Genomic DNA, 18,813 nt, shown 5'->3' with positions numbered 1-18,813 from the left:
ATGACTAATATAATAGGCATTTGTCAGCAAGTTTTATTTTAAATTGAGAATAAAATTTTAGAATGTGTTTGAAATTTATTTGATGTTGTGAATATTGGTAGAGGTTGGGGCAAAGGGAAATTCTGTAAGTTTGATGTCATTTGAAATGCTTTATTGGTGAATTTTTTTCTTCAGTTTTAGGCACGGGTATAGAAATCGACTATTTGGAACAATTTGGAACTTCTTCAGTAAGCATATAATTTTATTTTAAAAATTGAAATCTGATAGAATTTAAATGTGTAATTTGATGTATAGATATTTTTATTTTTGATTACAAGAACTTAAATCAAAAGCATCTTTGAGATGATTGAACTGTGTGCCACACTTTAATTTTGGGGATCTTTTCTTTTTTTCTCCTCAGTTCAAGGAATCTGCTTTGAGGAAACAGTCCTTATATCTTAAATTTGACCCACTACTGAAAGAGAGTCCTAATAAACTAGCTCCTGTAAATATTGAAATAACAAATGGGTGAGATAGTTTTGTTTTCTTCTTCTTTTGGGTATAATTTAGTTTATTTCAATAAACTCATGCTTACTGTGGCCAAGATACTATTAGCACATGTTGAAGATTAGAGCCACAACTAGAAATTTTTTCCATTTTGGGGGAGGAGGGAGACAGTTGGGGGGCTTTGGTGAGATACAGAAGGCAGCATGAATACATACATGTAGGTATGCCTCTACCTGGGCTGGAAGAGAGGGGCTAGACTCCTTCTTCAGGCTTGAGGAGTTTGGAGGGATGGGGCTGGAGAGGAAGGGAGCCAGTTGATAGTGTTTCCTACCAATTAGAGTTCTTCCAGAGTTAGGAAGGCAAAAATCATTAATTTGATTAGAAAATTTAGATAATACTCAAGCATTTTATGATCGGTTTAGGACTTGAAATCTTCCTTTAAAATTTTATTTAGGTACTGTGTTTTGATTTGTATTCAGCTCTGGTCTTTTCATCAGAAAAAAATGAAATTCACCTGTTTCATTGAATCCAAGTTCCTTTGTCTTTTGGAATATCAAATTCCATGCCCATTGATCCTTTAAAGTGTAAGTTGTTAGGTCCTGGATAATTCTGATTGTGGCTCCTAGATAATTGAATTGTTTTCTTCTGACCGTTCACAATATTTTCTTCTTTATTTGATAATTCTGAAATTTATCTATGATATTCCTTGGAGTTTTCATTTTGGGGTTTCTTTCAAGGGTGAATTCAGGAAGTCCAATAATTCTTAGATTGTCCCTCCTAGATCTATTTTCCAGGTTGGTTGTTTTTCCAATGAAATATTTTACATTTTCTTCGACTTAAACAAATTTTTTTTTAATTATTTTTTTTTTAAGTCTAAGATTCTTGAAGTCTCATTGAGTCATTCACTTCCATTTGCTGATTTTTGCTAAGTTTTGCTGATTTTTAGTGAATTATTTTCTTAAGTTAGCTTTTTTAAATCTCCTTTTGCATTTGGCCAATTGAACTTTTAAATGAGGCGTTTTGTTTATTGCATTTTTTTCTCCATTTCACTGATTCTGTTTTTCAGTGAATTGGTTTCTTTTTCATATCTATTTTGATAGGAATTATATGCTTTTTCCATTTCATCATACCTATTTTTTAAAGAATTTTCTTCAGATAATTTGTTTTTCCTTTTCCAAACTTCCAAACTTTCCAAAGTTCTCATTTCCTTTCTCCATTTTTCTTCTAATTCTTTTTAAAGATCCTTTTTGAATTCTTCCAAGAGAGCTTTGTGAGATAAGGTCCAACTTATATCACGCTCTGGATGTGAAATTATCTGGAGATGATTTACCTTTAGATCCTCAGGGTTTGAAGGTCTATTCCTTTCTTTCTCCATAAAAATTATTTGGTCAGAGTTCTTTTTTTTGCTCATTTTTTATTATTTTTTTTAAATTGAGGTCTGCTCTTAGGGCAAAGGGATGACAGCTGCTTTGATTGCCCTGGGGCTGGTATTGCTGACTAACTTATGGTGCTGGGTAGGTGTAACCAGGTGCCTCGTTTTTCTGGGGTTCAGAGGCTCACTATTTGCCTTTTGTATTTGCTTTGGATGTCTCATAGCTAATCTGCTGATCCACTGGTTTGTAACCAGGACAGAATAGCCTAAAGAGCCTCCTAGTAGATTTCCCAGTAAGTGGACACTGCAACACTCTAGCTCCCTGCACTGGGTCTGTACTCTGCCATCTCCCACTGCCTAATTGAAACAGACCTTTTCTGAAGTTATTCCAAAGTATCTTCTGTTGGAAATTTGTTACACTTCAAATATTTGTGGGTTCTGTTACTCCAAAACCAGTTTAGAGGCTTGATTTGAGGGATATCAGAAGGAGCTCAGATAAAGACATGTCTCTTCCATTTTGTCTTCACCCCTCCCCAGTGTTTTGATTTGGAGGGTGTTCCATGATCATAACAGGCATTTGAGGTTTTGGAGGCCCCCTCTGGTCCCTTTTGGACCTACAGTCTCTCATAGACACAAGATTACTATAGGGCTTTTAATTTTCTTTCATCCAGAGCAAGCAACTTTTAAAATCCTAATGCATAGAGTTGTAGGCTATAGTAGTGGAAGGAAGACCTGCCCAGATAACATCGATGGTTTATTTGAGAATGTGAAATAGTTCCAGGTTTGTTAGTATTGGGACCCTAATTAGAAGTGAATTATTAAGTCTAAAAAAAATTCCTTTTTTTCCTAAAGCCTTCTGGACTCTGGAAAAAAATCTCAGAAAAATCAAGATGATGCAAAACTTGATGAATTTGACTTCCTAGGAACATTTAATATTCCTGTAAGTAATTGCTTATCCTTAAACAACAAAAAAATTCAGAAGAAATGAATTCTACCACTAGTTAACTGTTGATTTGTCTTGGTTTTTGGTAGGGGGAGGAAGGAGAGAGAATTCAGGGAAGGAAGAATATCTATTGGGACAAGATCTCTGGGTCTCTTCCCTATTATTTAAAATGAGGCATTTGTACTAGATCTTTGGCATTGACAGTAATATTTTTAAAGAGGAGGAAAAACTATTCTGGTTGAAGGTTACTTTTAATGACTAAAAACCAATAAGAAATATGTGAATTAGACATGTCAAGAAAGCCAGATTGATTGTTACCTAGGGACATTTTTAATAAATCATTTTCAGGAATACTTTTCAAAAACAATCTACTAGTGTGTAATACCACTTCTCTGTCACCATTATGAAGTACTGGTAAACAATAAACTTCTCTTCTTAGAATGCATTGTCCAGTCCCGTGTGGCAGTTTGGTATCATAAAAACAATACTGGAAATGGGACCCAGAATATCAGGTTTGGATCCCAGGTCTGCTTCTTAATAACTTTGGCCGTGAGCGATTCATTATATTCTCCTTGCATGTAAAATGAGGGAGTTTGATTAGTTTTCTAAAGTCCTTTTTAGCTTCTGTTCCTGGATTCCTAATTTGGCAGATTCTTCTCTAGAACCTGTATTAGAGATCCATCATCTCCTTATTATTGAATTTCTCTTATTTTATTATTGTTTTGAGTAACATTAGACCTATAAAGGATTATGACTTTTTTTTCCTGATATATTTCTTAGCATTTTTACTACATAAGTAAAACTGCTGCAGTCATTTTTAAATTTTTTTTTAGTAATTGTGGGAGTTTACGGACTATGAGAGTTGAAGGAAAAAAGGTTTGGGTTTGGTTGATAAGGAGGACAGTGTCCTCTCCTGTAGTGGGTGAATAAATGAGAGCTCACTTTGACACCAGTTCTTTGTTTTGTGGGTTAAGGGACTAAGTTTTGCTTTGAACTCCAAAGTTGGAAGGGTTTTTTCTCCTGTGAACAACTGTTCTTATATCTTGACCAATTTCAGGTCAAAGCAAATAGACTTCAGTTTTCGAGTGACAATTGAGAAAAACTAATCTAGTCTAGACTCTGACAATGTAAGATTAATAGATGAGAAGATGAGGGTCCTATGTGGTTTTTGTTCATTTAGTTCCCTTAATTTCTTATTTGTATTATTCATCATTTTTTTTTCTCATAGGTAATAGGACTTCCTGATGGACCTGATTGTATGAGTGTTCCTGTGACAACCACAGATTTGCCTGTTTCTGTTGATGCTATTATAGATGTGTTGAAGTACAGTCAGAAAGACATGGATGTGGCTGTAGAAAAAGTCAAAGAAGAAGTAAGATGAAATGACTTTTTTTTTTCTAGATGTGAAAATTAGTTTTAGCTCTTCCTAACTTTTGGTTGTGTGATTAAGCAATTAAATTGATAACAAACATGTTGGAATCTGAATTTTCAGTTTACTTATTAGTTTCATATTTTTTACTTAAAAATGATGTTTCTTCCTTTAGCTAGCTTTTTAGAGTTCCTAGTTTAAGGACAGAAAGATATTTTTTGAAATATATTTATTTGAGGATAACTGGGAGATGGGATTAGGGAAAGATAATGAGATCTAAAACACTTCATAACAAGGAAAATTAATATTAAAAAAGTTTTACAGCCTTAGGTTTATTTTACATTTTAAAGACAAGTCAGATAAATAAAATACTTATTTTACTCTTGTACTGGTCAAAGTGACTTCTTTTTCTAAGTCAAAAGTATCTGGTTGTATCAGTGCCTCTGAGTGGAATGAATGAAAAAGCATTATAATTTTTTTTCAAAAACATTTTTAATCTTTTTTTAGAAAAATATTTTGAATTTTTGAACAAAAAGCATTAACCTCTATCCTTGCTTTGCTTTCTCAAATATGGTGGTCAAAAGGATGAAATAACTAATTCTTCCTTCCACCTAACTTCATGCACTAGTGAAAATAGTGAAAATAATTGTCACATCTGATTGTCACTTAACTTAAACTTAAAGATACTTAAAGTTTTATCTGAATGTATATTAAAAAAAAGAATGTTAGTTCTGTTGGTCAGCAAATATTTACAAAGTAATTAGTATCTATATCCAGTTGTGTATATTAGATGTACAATCTATAAGTTATCCTTGATGCTTCCCTTTCCTCTATTTCACTTAGTTACCACTGTTGTTTTGGTATCATGTCTTCATTCTCTCTTCCAGAGTTACTATTTTTATTCCCTGACTAATTATAATGTCTTCCTTACAATGCTTCCTCTTTCTGCTACTTCTTCCTCTAATTTATCTCTACGGCTGCCAGAATCATTGTTTCTATACCTAAATTTGGTTATGTGACATTTCTTTTTTCAAAAATCTTATGCTCTCTCCAGAGCAGACTTGAGACTAGTAGTTGTTCATGATTTTCTGCATTGGCAGCCCATTGCTTTTATATCCACTTCCTGTAAGTCTTCATTTGAAAAAAAAAAAAAAAAGCTTTTTGATTTGAACTTACTTAACTTAAATCAAAATTTAAGTTAAAGTTAAGTTAAAAAAAGCTTTTTGATTTAAGTTATTTAACTTTTTGCATTCTCTTCCAAACTAAGATATTCACAAATAACAAACAACAAAACAATCCTGTACAGTATGCATGACATTTGGTCTTGATGTTACCTTATCTCTTTGCCTTGAGGGAAAGGGAGAGATTTTGCATTCGTTATTTATTCTCTGAAACCAAAATGGTTTTTCATTTATTCAAGAGTTTAGATTTTTTAATTGATCTTATTTATTTGATCAGCTATCTTATTTAATTTAATTGATCGAGGTTTTCAGTTTTTCAGATTTAAGTTTAGTGTTTTTTTTTTTTTTAGCTTTTTATTTAGAAGTTATATGCATGGGTAATTTTATAGCATTGACAATTGCCAAACCTTTTGTTCAATTTTTCCCCTCCTCCCCACCCCCTCCCCAAGATGGCAGGTTGACCAATATAAGTTAAATATATTAAAGTATAAATTAAATACAAAATAAGTATACATGTCCAAACGGTTATTTTACTGTACAAAAAGAATTAGACTCTGAAATAGTGTACAATTAGCCTGTGAAGGAAATCAAAAATGCAGGCGGACAAAAATAGAGGGATTGGGAATAATATGTAATGGTTCTTAGTCATCTCCCAGAATTCTTTCGCTGGGTGTAGCTGGTTCAATTCATTCTTGCTCCATTGGAACTGATTTAGTTCATCTCATTGCTGAAGATGGACAGGTCCATCAGAATTGATCATCATATAGTATTGTTGTTGAAGTATATAATGATCTCCTGGTCCTGCTCATTTCATTCAGCATCAGTTCATGTAAGTCTCTCCAGCCTTTCTGAAATCATCCTGCTGGTCATTTCTTACAGAACAATAATTTTCCATAATATTCATATACCACAATTTATTCAGCCATTCTCCAATTGATGGGCATCCACTCAGTTTCCAGTTTCTGGACACTACAAAGAGGGCTGCCACAAACATTCTTGTACATACAGGTCCCTTTCCCTTCTTTAAAATCTCTTGGGGATATAAACCCAGTAGTAACACTGCTGGATCAAAGGGTATGCACAGTTTGATAACTTTTTGAGCATAGTTCCAAATCGCTCTCCAGAATGGCTGGATGTATTCACAGTTCCACCAACAATGTATTAGTGTCCCTGTTTTCCCACATCCCCTCCAACATTCTGCATTAATGTCATTTAGCCCTGTCATTCCTGTCATTCTAGCCAGTCTGACAGGTGTGTAGTGGTATCTCAGAGTTGTCTTAATTTGCATTTCTCTGATTAATAGTGAGTTGGAGCCTTTTTATATGGCTATTAAGTTTACATTGTTAAAAGGATTGTTATTTTTCCTTCATATATTCTAATTGAAATATTCTGCTTAGAATAAGGTCTGTACTACATAGTTCATTGAAATCTTTTGTAATTTACATGTGTGTGTGTATATATATATAGGTTAAAGAAAAACAAATGAAAATTCAAGAATTGGAAGACAAATATACAAAATTCCATGTGGAATATTTAGATATGGGGTATGTATCTATTAAGATTCTCCTTTTAAATGCCCATAAAATGTTCTCTCATGGTCTCTCATTCGTTTTTTTCTTTATAATCCTATAGGAAAATTGTAGAAGAATATGAAGGGATAATAACTCAATTGATGGGTAAGTCAATGTAGCAGAAACCTTGAAATAAAGAATCATTAGCTTTAGAGCCTGACAAAGACCTTAGCTTTTGTACAGTCTTCTCACATGTAAGACAAAAGACCTGAAAAGCCCAGTAGCACACAGGTGGATCTGAAGAAGGTGTAGCAAGCTACTAGGTGTTTGCCTGATGCAATCCAGGAGTAAAAGAATCAGATCTGCCAAGACGTTAGCATTTTCTTTTATATTAATAATTAAATATGAGTGCAGCGTGGTGGAATGGATAGGGGCTGACTGTGAAGGCAGAAGTATCTGGGTTTAATTGCTGTTCCTGCCATGTATGGCAGTTGCAGCCTAGGTAAGTCCTATAGCCTTAGAGCCCGGGGCACTTAATAAAAAAGGTGATTCCCTACACTAGGAACAATCACTTCAGAGTTCAAGTGCATGGGATGGAACCTTCTGTGGACTTTCTTCATCACAAGTCCACCCTGCCTTCAACCTCCATGCTTACATCCTTTAATTTTAAACTAATTGCTGCCAGAGCCCTTTAAATTTCCTTTCCTTGACCAAATTTTCTATCTGTGAAGATGTTTTTTAGGGAACAGGATGATGGGTATGCTGGGGTTTGTAAAAGGCAGAAAATCTCCAGTTTCCTGGAAGAATGGCATGAGTGGCTTTGATCATTAGAAATCGGAGCTTGGACTTTGCTCAAAAGACTTAAAGGAGCCAGAGAGGATGAAGTCAAAAAATTACCTGTGTTGCATGTATTGGTCCTTTTTCAGTAGTGCTGAGGTTGAGTTATATTCTGGGCACATGGATTTCATGAGAAAGCTGACCAGTGTGAATGCTTGTGGGTGGGGAAAGGCAGCTGATTGGGCACTCATTGAGAGGGTACAATGGAAATTGGAATTAAACCCTAAAAAGAGATTGCTCTGGTGTAGTGGGTGGCACTGAATAGTTAGAAGTAGATTTGGATATTGGCTCTGGATTCTGGATATCCTGTGTGACCTTGGGCAAGGCAGCCTGCTACTTTAGGCCTTCGTTACTCCTCTGTAAAATGAGGAGTTTGGATTCCTTAATTGCTGAGGTCCCTTCTAGACCCAAATTTTAAGCTCTTTAAGAAAAGTTTTTAGGGCTAAACTTCTTTGATAATTATCATTTGGCCGTTGAATGCCAAGTGCTTTCATCACAAGGAGAAATGAAGTTAATTGTTCTAGTTGACCATTCTTGGACTGTTCCCATGATGGAAAAGAGCAGAAAAATCTTGAAGGTTTTATGTTTTTGAGTCCAACTTCTGTAAGTTCATTGTAAGTTCATTAGCTAATTATTTTTTCTGCTCCAGGCTTTTTGAAGAAGAGGAATAGGAGGTTTGCCTCCGAAACCCCAAAACAAGCTATAAACAGCTACCTTCCCTCTTTACTTTTCACAAAGGCGTACTACTCATCTGTTCTAGGGAAAATGAATTGTATTTTCTCTTGCTGTAGGTGAGGGCTGGAACATTTTTTTTTTAATCTAGTCAAACAACAAAAAGTATACTTATCTTTTTGTTTTCTCTAGACAGTTTTTCCTGGCTATATGTGAAACTAAAGGTTAGGGAAACATAGTGAGTTAATAACCTCACCTTGTTCCTCTTCTAGGATGTTAATGGATTTTTTGTCTTCTGTTTTTTGAGCTAGCTAGCTATCCTTCCCCCATTCTGTTGGCTTTAGTTATTTTATATAACAAAAGATTTTGTCAAGACCTATTTTAGTTAAAGATATCTGGAACAATTTATTTTTGACCTTTTGTAGTCTGAATACAAATCTTTTATGGGAAGATTTGGACAATGGGTTGTATTTTATATCAATTTCTAGGTCATCCATATTGATGAGAACCCATTTCCACTGAAGATAAAATTTTATTTATTATACTATCACTAGAAAACTAACTGCTTTATCGAAACATTGTGTTTGTGGCATTAAGTGGATTTAGATCTTAATAAAAGACTTTGAGCAGGACTTGCCCTCTGTAGGGCATCATAGGATTGTTTTCAAAAACATATGGATCAGTTTTTTTGGTGGTACTTTGTAATGTTTTGAAAAAAATCTTAATTGACATATTAAGCTAAAATTAATAGGCTTTAAGTATTTTTAATTGTTCTTAATCATTTATCATTTAGGGAGTTTGTATTTTCTTTTACTTGAAAATATCTCACTAGTTGTGGATTTTTGTTAGATTCTTTCAGACTAGATCTTTGAAATAAATAAATTTATTTTTTGAATAGGCAATGTAATTTTTGGAATTAATCTTAGTTTTTTTTTTTTTTTAAATATGTGTTTTAGCCAACTATGTTGGTTTTTCTTGAAAAGCATGATGTTACTTTGCTATTTCTTTATATGTGCATTTAAAAATTTTTTGTGATTACATACGTTGGTGACAGAAAGTATTTCTATTCCTAGTTTCTTTTGCAGTATCTGTAGACTATTGTCTTTATCTATCAATTGTAGACTCATTTTGAGTTCTCAAATGATCTCTCTTTTTTTTTTTTTTTCAGTAGTTTTTGAACTTTTACTTAATCTGCTTAAATTCCTAAACCTGCACAATCATTTGTTTTTCCAGAACTATTGCTATTTGGGATTATTCTTTAATTTTATTTCTGTTGTCTATTGATCTGTGGTTGGTTTTGTTGAATTGTTATGTGTAATTTTCCTAGGTATTTGGACCTTGGTTACAGTTGAGCCATTTGCCTAGGCAGGGGTCCTCAAACTTTTTAAATAGGGGGCCAGTTCACTGTCCCTCAGACTGTTGGAGGGCCGGACTATAGTAAAAACAAAAATTTTGTTTTGTGGGCCTTTAAATAAAGAAACTTCATAGCCCTAGGTGAGGGGGATAATCGTCCTCAGTTGCCACATCTGGCCTGCGGGCTATAGTTTGAGGACCCCTGGTTAATTTATTCTTTTTTAAAAATCTCTTTGGATCTTTAGATTCATTGATTTAAAAGTTGTCAATTCCCACCCCTTCAGTTTATAGATTAGGAATTTGAGATCCAGAGAAGTCATGATTCTTCAGGGTCACATGGCTACAGGCCATGCTACAGTGCTACAGGCCAGCACTGTTAGAAGATTTCTACCCTTTCTCCTTTAACTCCTTTAGTCACCTGATGGGTGCAGTGTGAGTTCTGATGTTCCCAGCCTTTGATGGTAGACTGTTTGGTGTCAAAGAAGGGCAGAACTCCCTGAGCCTTAGTATAGAAGCAATCCCTTTGTTCTCATCTGATGGCTTTTGGAGGCAGCAGACCATCTCCCCAATGGAATCATCTCTCACCTGGTAGGATGCTTCTTGGACCTAGCACTGGGTTTCAAAGTCATGGTCTATAATTATAGCTCTTTTCTTCTTTATTTTGACTTCTTAATTGCAACTGTTAAACTTCTCTGGAAAATGGTGATCATTCTTTTATTAGGACTATTTTTCAGTCAGCAGTCTAGTCTAATCTCTCATAATTGGATATAATATTGTTTTCATGTCTCTTCTAATTTTGTTGCTTTTACATTACTTCCAAACAGTGGTCTGACTGCACAGAGCAGAGTCTGAATGACTTCTACATCAGTAACCAATTGTGTCCTATTGAGATACTAAGTTAACTTCATTTTTTTTTTTTGGTAACATTTGTTATTTTCCCATTCCAGTGCTTTCTGACTTATTAAAGAAAGTATTCATGTCTTTTCTTAATGAAGCTTTTTGTGATTCTTAAGCCTTTGGACTTTTGCATTTTTTTAATTCTAGATTTTTCTAATTTTAATTTTAATTTTAATTTTATTTCTATTTTATTTTAATTCTATTAAAATTCTATTTAATTTTAATTCTAATTCTATTCTATTAAAATTCTATTTAATTTTAATTCTAATTTTAATTCTAATATTTTTTCAATATTTTCTACCACTTTGTGCCCTTCTTTGCATTGAATTGACAGAGTATTAACATATATGTTGACTTAGTTTGAAGCGTCTTGTGAAATTCATGGAGCCTGGAATCAGGATTCAAAATTGGCTTCAGTCATTTAGCAGCTATGTGAGCAAGTCACTTCTGTTTGTCTCAGTTTCCTCAAGTGAGGATAACAATAGCATCTTCCTCCCAGAATAGATCGGATGAGGATCCAGTGAGATAGTATTTGTAAAGGGCACAGTGCCTGGCACAGAATAGGTGCTATATAAATGTGAGTTATTATTTTTTGTAGAATATCTGTACCTCATTGGCACATAATCTCTAATATTTTCTGCATGTGTTCATCATGAACGTTGCAAGACATAATGACAAGAACACTCAAATGATGTTTCTTGTTGCTTTTGGACATAAGGTGAACTAAACTCCTTCATTCACCTCTTGAAGGAAATTCTTTGTCATACTTCCATTTACTTAGCCATAATTTCATTTTGTCTTCTGCTTTGATTATAGCAAGAAAGTTAATATGGTTCAGTTTTCCTAATAGTGTATAAACTCATTGGATAAATTAAGTATTTATGTATGGATTATCTAAAGCACTTTGGAAGTGGGACTGCATTGAGAATTGTGTATTTTCTTTGTGTGGGTGGCTATGATCAGGGAAGCATCAATTTGTGGCCAGCCTGCTCCTTATAAACACTACCATGTAGAGCTGGGCCTGCCTCAGCAGGTACAATGATTTTCCGATAACCCTGTATGTGGAGATCTATGTGGAGCTCTGGCACCTTGGTAGAATCTTTCAGAGCTTGTGTTCTGATGGCATAAGCTTTGGGAACCAAGTGTCTCCTCCATATCCCAGTGACATCAGAGTACATTTGGAAGAGATGTATCATGTCACAATCTTTTATGATTATTTTAATATGACTGTGTTTCAGTTTATTAACTTATCAGATTTATGATGAAACTTATTCACAGTGAACTTTTCAGTGAAATAACTTATTTGACTTCAGATAAGATAATCAGTGTTTATATTCCATAGCGGATGCTCAGAAGCAGAAAGAGGTTTCAAAGGCTGAAATCCAGAAGATTTTGTCAGAAAAACAGCAAATTACAGCAGACCTGAATTCCATGGAAAAATCTTTTTCTGATCTCTTCAAACGACTAGAAAAACAGAAGGAAGTTTTAGAAGGATATCAAAAGGTGCGGCTAACCTAAAATAAAATAAGTGTAGAATATGCTTATTGATCTTTAGAAAGCTAGTAGATTGTGTTGTTATTGATCTACCTTATTCTATTTTTAGCCTCATAATTCTTGGTTTATTTAAAATGAGGCAACCCTGGGATTGATCTCTGGGATGGCATAATCCTGAAGCAGATTGGTGAGACTAGCAGAAATTTTTCCCTAAATTACTTAACAGTGACTCTAGGCTTTTCCCTTTAGTAAAGCCTTTTCATAATACCTTTCATAATATGTAGAGTTCAAATATTAAGTTAAAATGTTATTTTATATATTCTCTACATTTATAGGTTATCCATTAGTAGAAAGCTTATTCTTTGTACACGCTCCATTCTGATGGGAAGTAGAGAAGGCATGTTAGCAAGGCTATCTTCTACTATGCACAGTTGCATGGTTGTTGCACAGAAGTGAAGTCACTTTCTGAAGAACTGGGGCAGTTCTGAGGGGCTAGCAGCTCCCCAAGAGATGAAGCTTCTGGTAGGACACCCTGCTCCTACACAGCCTTTCCTTTTTGGCTTTTATGTTTTATCTTTCCTTCTCCCTTGACAGACAGAGGCCCAAAATCAAAGCACAAAAAAGTGCTTTTTGAAATTGTCCCATTCTTGTTCATGTCCTGTCAGTATGGTTTCTCCTCCCATGGAGGTATAGTATTGCCTTTAGGCACATGAGCTTCACTGTATAAAGTGGCCCATGAAGTTTGTGTTCCCTCTAGAATGAAGAAGCCTTGAAGAAATGTGTTGAAGATTATCTGCTGAGAATTGAAAAGGAAGAGAGAAGGTATAAAGCGCTCAAGGCTCATGCGGAAGAGAAATTAAACCTGTAAGTGCCTTTTTATTTGGAATTGGGGGGACTCAGCGGTTTGTCTGAGGTGCTTCTGCTCAGCTGGAGACTAAGAGCCTGGATCTTTCGGTCACCTGCACAACTGAACTTTTCTTGTTATTCTATAGAGCGAATGAAGAGATTGCCCAGGTTCGGAGCAAAGCTAAAGCTGAGACTCTTGCTTTACAAGCAAATTTACGAAAGGAACAAATGCGAGTTCAGTCACTAGAGAAAAGCCTGGAACAAAAAGTAAGTTCACTCTCAGATGACCTGCCCTTTGAGAATCAGATGCTTGTGTGGAGTTGAAATCGAAGCCCTGAGAAGCTGAAAATTGGGCTGGATGAAGTAGCCTTCTCAGGGCGGGGGGGTGTGCACGGCAGGTAGGACTTTGACTCTTCCCTGTGTATGAGGGCCTGCCACACAGTAAGCACCCAGTCAGTGTTGTAGAATTGGAGAGTAGGGTTGGGCAGAGCTTAGCAAATGACCTAGATGGGCGTTTGAGGTTTTCAGTTCAGCAAGCTTTCAACTACTGTGTTTGGTCTGCTGTGCTAAGTCCTGTTCCTTCCTGACCTCCCCGCCCCCAAGTCCCTAGGCAATTAGGGTTAAGTGACTTGCCCAGGGTCATACAGCTAGGAAATATCAAGTGTCTGAGGCCAGATCTGATCTCAGGTCCTACCTAACTGCATCCCCCCCTTCCTTGTGCTAAGTTTTTGAGATACATAAGCCAACAATGAAAAACATTTCTTGGTTTTAAGGACAATTTTTGCCTATTCTGGCAGAACTCCTTATACCTGTAGGAATAATTTTTTTGGTTAGATTAGGGGTAGGAAAAGAAACTGACCAAGAAAGCCGAATAAATTGTCACATACTGAAGATAAAGTTGAGGATGAGAGGAGAGACCTTAAGCAAATATCTGCAGGCTGTCTTGGAGCAGGGGATTGGGAGAGCTAATACAAGGAGTAGCATTTATTGCCAGATTTTAGGCTTGATGTATCTTTACATAAAAGGAGAATAAACTGTTCACCCAGGAGATGGGTGAGAGAAGGAAGACTGGCCACATGTGGGATTGCTGGTTGTGAGGGAAGCTCAGGCTTGTACACATGGAAGGATCTGGTATTACCACAGCAGATTGTGTTTTTTGAGGAGTTTTTGAGAACAGCATGGGTTTCATTTCTTACAAATGGTTTGTTCCCAGTTATCCTGTGTGTATGTTTATAACTCCAGTCTTTTTTTTTTGGATGTGTTTTATGGAATAGCTGTCCAATACTTGAGTGTAAAGACTATTGTTAAATTGTTATGATTATTTTCATATCATAAAATACTTAGTAAATCCTGCTCTAATTTTATTTTTCTTCCTTTGTAGACTAAAGAAAATGATGAATTAACCAAAATCTGTGATGACCTGATTTCAAAGATGGAGAAGATCTAACTTCAGAATTTTGAACTGTTCTACTTTTTGTTAACCCTAACTTGTCCTTGTTTCAGTGTTGTCAGTTTTGTATATGTAATGCTTGGTTGTCACATGCACTTTCTTAACTTTCTTAACTTCTGTTTTTCCATGGTGCAGATATACTAAAGTGTATTTTTTTTAACTTAGTAAATTGACCTGTTTTTAAAAATGTGCTTAAATAAAGTTAATAATCCTGTAAGCTGTACTTTTTTTTTACTTAGAAATTAGATTTTTCTAACTTCAGCCGTCAACAAAGTTTACATAAAGAGCTAAATCTCTTAGAGGTTTATGATCTTTTACAGATAACTAAGGAATAACTTGAAGTATTACAGATTTCACTCAGATCTTTCAAGAATAGGGGACATCTAGAGGGTAATTAAAAGAACTATACTAATTTCTCATTTTTTTCCTTTTAAAATATTTAGAATCAAGTACTTTAAAAATTGTTTAAAATGGGGCAGCTAGTTGGTACAGTGGACCAGCCCTGAAGTCAGGAGGAGGTGATTTCAAATCTGACCTCAGACACTTAATTCTTCCTAGCTGTGTGACCCTGGGCAAGTCACTTAACCCTAATTGCCTCAGCAAAAAAAAAAATATATTTTTTGTTATAAAATCTGTCATTTCTGAATATACTTCTTTTCCTTCCTTTATATCACAAACTAAACAAAAAATTGTACAAAAAATTTTTTTTTAAATAGAAAAGGAAGATTTTTTTTTTTTTTTTTTGGTCAACTCTTTAGAGCCAATTTGATCATTTTAATGTAACTTTCTTTTTGGTAAAATTTTAAACTAAAATACAAAATGAGAAGAGAAGAAAAATTATATACACAGCAGATCATGACAAAGATTCAATATAAAATAAATTCCATTTTAAGAAAACCTATATAATTGCTCTCATACATTGTTTTAAAAGTTCTGCAACTTTTTTCTTTTTTTTTTTTTTTTTTTTCTTTTTGTTTTTGTTTCCTGTATAGTTTTTACTTCATTTCTCTACTTTCTCCACTCCCCCCATCCTTTCCCTCAAGGCTATAATGGAGCATGGAGATACATACATACACGCACATGCACATATAAAATTATACTATGTTTATTTCCTCCTATCAGATCTCTTGAGGTGGATAAGCATCTTCATAAGTCTGTCTTCTCATATTTTTCTAAATCAACCTGCTCATTTCCCACACCTCAGAAATTCTGGATTAAAACAGCATCTTTTTTCATTGGATCTTTGAGATTAATTTGGATATTTATAATAGAATGACTTTGGTTGCTCAAAGTTATTTTTAAAACAATAATTTTACAATAATGTTACTATACAGAATATTCTCTTGGTTCTGCTCATTTTGTTAATTATTTTCTGGAGTTTTTTTCATGCTTTTCTAAAATCACTGAGCTTATCATTTCTTAGAGTAATATTCCATCATGAATATATACCCCAGTTTCTTTAGCCATTTCCCAATTGATGGTCTTCTCTGCAATTTCCATTTTGGGGGCAATATAGAGTTGCTATCAATATTTTAGAACATGTATTTTCTTTTCCTCTTTCCCTAATCCTCTTGAGAAACAGATCTGATAGTATTGCTAAGTCAAAAGGCATAGACTTTTGGATATAATTCCAAATGTCTCCAAAATGGTTGAATCAACTCACAGATTCACCAACATATTTTTTTCCACATTTCCTACAACATTTGTTGCTTTCCCCTTCTCTCATTTCAGTTGATCTGATAGATGTAAAATGATATCTCAAGGTTGTTTTAATGCACATTTCTCTAATCGATAATTTAAAGCATTTTTTCATGATTATAAATTATTTTCTTCATTGGAAAAAACTGCTTGTTATATCCTTTGACCATTTATTAATCGGAATGATTTGCTTTCTTATATATTTGACCACGTTCTTTATATATTTGAGATTTGGAACCTTTATCTGAGGAACTTTCTATAAAATTTTTTTCCCCAGTTTTCTGCTTTCCATCTGATCTTGGCTACATTTGTATACAAAACCTTTTTAATTAAATATAATCGTATCTAGCTATTTAAATCTTACAGTGCTCTCTCTGCTTCATAAATTGTCTTATCCATAACTCTGATAGGTAACATGTTCCATGTTTTTCATACTTTGTTGTATTATCTCCCTTTATATTTAGGTCTTTTGTCCATTTTGACACAAGGTACCACCTAACCCTAACCTTAAATTCTTGGTAAATAGTGTAACATCAGTCTAAATCCAGTTTCTGCCAGATTGCTTTCAGCTTTCCCTACAATTTTAACCAAACAATGAAGCCTTATCCCAAAGATGTGTATCTATATTCATTTGCTGCTGAATATAGTTACTCAGTATTTGACAAGTCTATGGTCATATTTTTCATTTTTGATAGTAGTAATTTGACTTAAACCACTAGTCAATGATTTATTTAAAAAATTAAGTCAATCTTTTTTTTTTTTTTTTTTCATAATACCAACTCTATTTTATTTATTCAGAGGTTTTCTTCTACTCAATTTTATTAAATTCACCTTTAATTTTTGGAATTTCCAGGTTAGTATTTGAGGATATTTAATCCAGTTCATTGTCTGTTCTTTTCCATTTTATTGATATAAACACTGAGAGATATAAATTTTGGTTGATATGTTATTTTTATTATTGTCATCTTTAGTGAAATTCCTGATTTGTATTTCTATTATTATTTTTTGTTCTTTAACTTATATATTTGTTAAGATTAGGTTGCTTAGTCTTCAGTTAGTATTTTTTTCTTTCTTGTTTTCATGGCTCCTTATTGAATGTAATTTTTATTGCATTGTGGTTTGTAAAGGAAGCATTTAGCATTTCTGCTTTTTTGCTTTTGGTTACAAGATTTTTGTGGTCTAACATATGGCCAATCTTTGTAAAGGTACCGTGTACCTCTGAGAAAAATACCATTGTATTCCTTTCTATTTCTATTCATAATACCACTGTATATACCACTGTATTCCTTTCTATTTCCATTCGGTTCTCTCTAGGTCATCTAGACATCTGTCATTTCTAGGTTATCTAAAATTCTATTCACTTCCTAAACTTTTTAACTTTTTTGTTAATTTATGTAGTTCTGAAAAGGGAACGTTAGAAGTCCCTCACATTTATATAGTATTACACTCAGTTTCTACCTGGAATACATTTAACTTTTATTATAAAATTTAAATGTTATGGTATTTGGTATATAAAAGCTTAGTATTGATATTGCTTCATTATCTATGGTACATTCAATTGTAATATATCGTTTTCTGTTGATCATTTAATTAAATGTTTTAGTTTTGATTTTGATATGATTGCTACCTCTGCTTCTTTTGCATTGGCTAAGGCAAAATACACCCTGCTTCAGCCCTTTATTTTAACTCTGTGTATCTCTCTTTTTAAAATATCTTGCTTTGTAAGCAGCATATTTCAAATCTTAATTTACATACTCTTCCATGCCTTGCTCCCCTTCTTCTTCCTTCACATTTTAAATTTCTTTATAAATTTAGAAAACTTTTATACCTTTGTAAATGTTTATGTTCTCTGTTTAACTTGATCTGATGAGAGTAGAGATCAGAGATCCAGCACTACCCGCCCTCTTCCCCCATCTTATTCTTATTTGTATACTTATTTGTATCAGTTCTTCCTCTCATGTCTTAATTTGTAAGATAATTGCTCTTTTTTACATTTTCAGACTACACTATTTTGCTTTTTTGAATCTCATCATATACTACTTGGCTCTGCCCTAATCTTTCTTTTGAACTACCCAATCACTAATGACTATTTTAGGCATAAGCTTTTCGTCTCTATGTATAAAAAAAGTAAACAATTTGTCTTTATTGAGTTCCTTGTAATTTGGTCTTTTTATTTATATCTTTTTAAGTTGTAGTAAATTTATTTATTTTTAATATACATTGCTTTATGAATCATGTTGGGAGAGAAAAAATCAGAGTAAAAGTGAAAAACCATGAGAGAGATTAACACCCCCCCCCCTCCCCCGAAAAAAGTGAACATAGCATGTGTTGATTTTCATTCAGTCCTTAGATCTTTTTCTGGATGCAGGTGGTATTTTCTGTCCAAAATCTATTGGGATTGCTTTGAATCACTGAACTAATGAAAAGAACCAAGTATTTATTGTGTATAATATATTCCTGGTTCTGCTTGTTTCGCTCAGCTTCAGTTCATGTAAATCTTTTCAGGCCTTTCTATAATCGGCTTGTTCATCATTTTTAATAGAATCATAATATTCTATTACCTTCATGTACCCACAGCTTGTTCAACCATTCCCCAAATGATGGGTATCCATTCCTTTTCCAATTCTTTGCCACCACAAAAAGAGCTGCTACAAACCTTTTGCACATGTGGGTCCTTTTCCCTTCCTTTATGATTTCCTTGGGA

The 18,813-nt window shown here is 34.0% G+C and overlaps 1 protein-coding gene across 1 annotated transcript in view; it reads left to right on the top strand.

Moving 5' to 3' along the window:
• Nucleotides 1-14,628, top strand: part of TACC3 (transforming acidic coiled-coil containing protein 3) — a 32,121-nt gene extending 17,493 nt beyond the window's left edge. The window contains exons 7-16 of the mRNA XM_003773448.4: nucleotides 175-227; nucleotides 401-507; nucleotides 2,711-2,798; nucleotides 4,030-4,173; nucleotides 6,819-6,895; nucleotides 6,984-7,027; nucleotides 11,964-12,124; nucleotides 12,873-12,979; nucleotides 13,108-13,228; nucleotides 14,343-14,628. Coding sequence (XP_003773496.1) covers nucleotides 175-227; nucleotides 401-507; nucleotides 2,711-2,798; nucleotides 4,030-4,173; nucleotides 6,819-6,895; nucleotides 6,984-7,027; nucleotides 11,964-12,124; nucleotides 12,873-12,979; nucleotides 13,108-13,228; nucleotides 14,343-14,408 — 968 coding nt within the window. The 3' untranslated portion in view covers nucleotides 14,409-14,628. The remainder of the gene's footprint in view (nucleotides 1-174; nucleotides 228-400; nucleotides 508-2,710; nucleotides 2,799-4,029; nucleotides 4,174-6,818; nucleotides 6,896-6,983; nucleotides 7,028-11,963; nucleotides 12,125-12,872; nucleotides 12,980-13,107; nucleotides 13,229-14,342) is intronic.
• The last annotated feature ends 4,185 nt before the right edge of the window (nucleotides 14,629-18,813 follow it).

The sequence above is a fragment of the Sarcophilus harrisii genome, chromosome 6 (genome assembly GCF_902635505.1).
Source record: "Sarcophilus harrisii chromosome 6, mSarHar1.11, whole genome shotgun sequence".
In the NCBI taxonomy this organism is placed as follows: Eukaryota; Metazoa; Chordata; class Mammalia; order Dasyuromorphia; family Dasyuridae; genus Sarcophilus; species Sarcophilus harrisii.
This window is presented reverse-complemented; position numbering and strand designations above follow the sequence as displayed.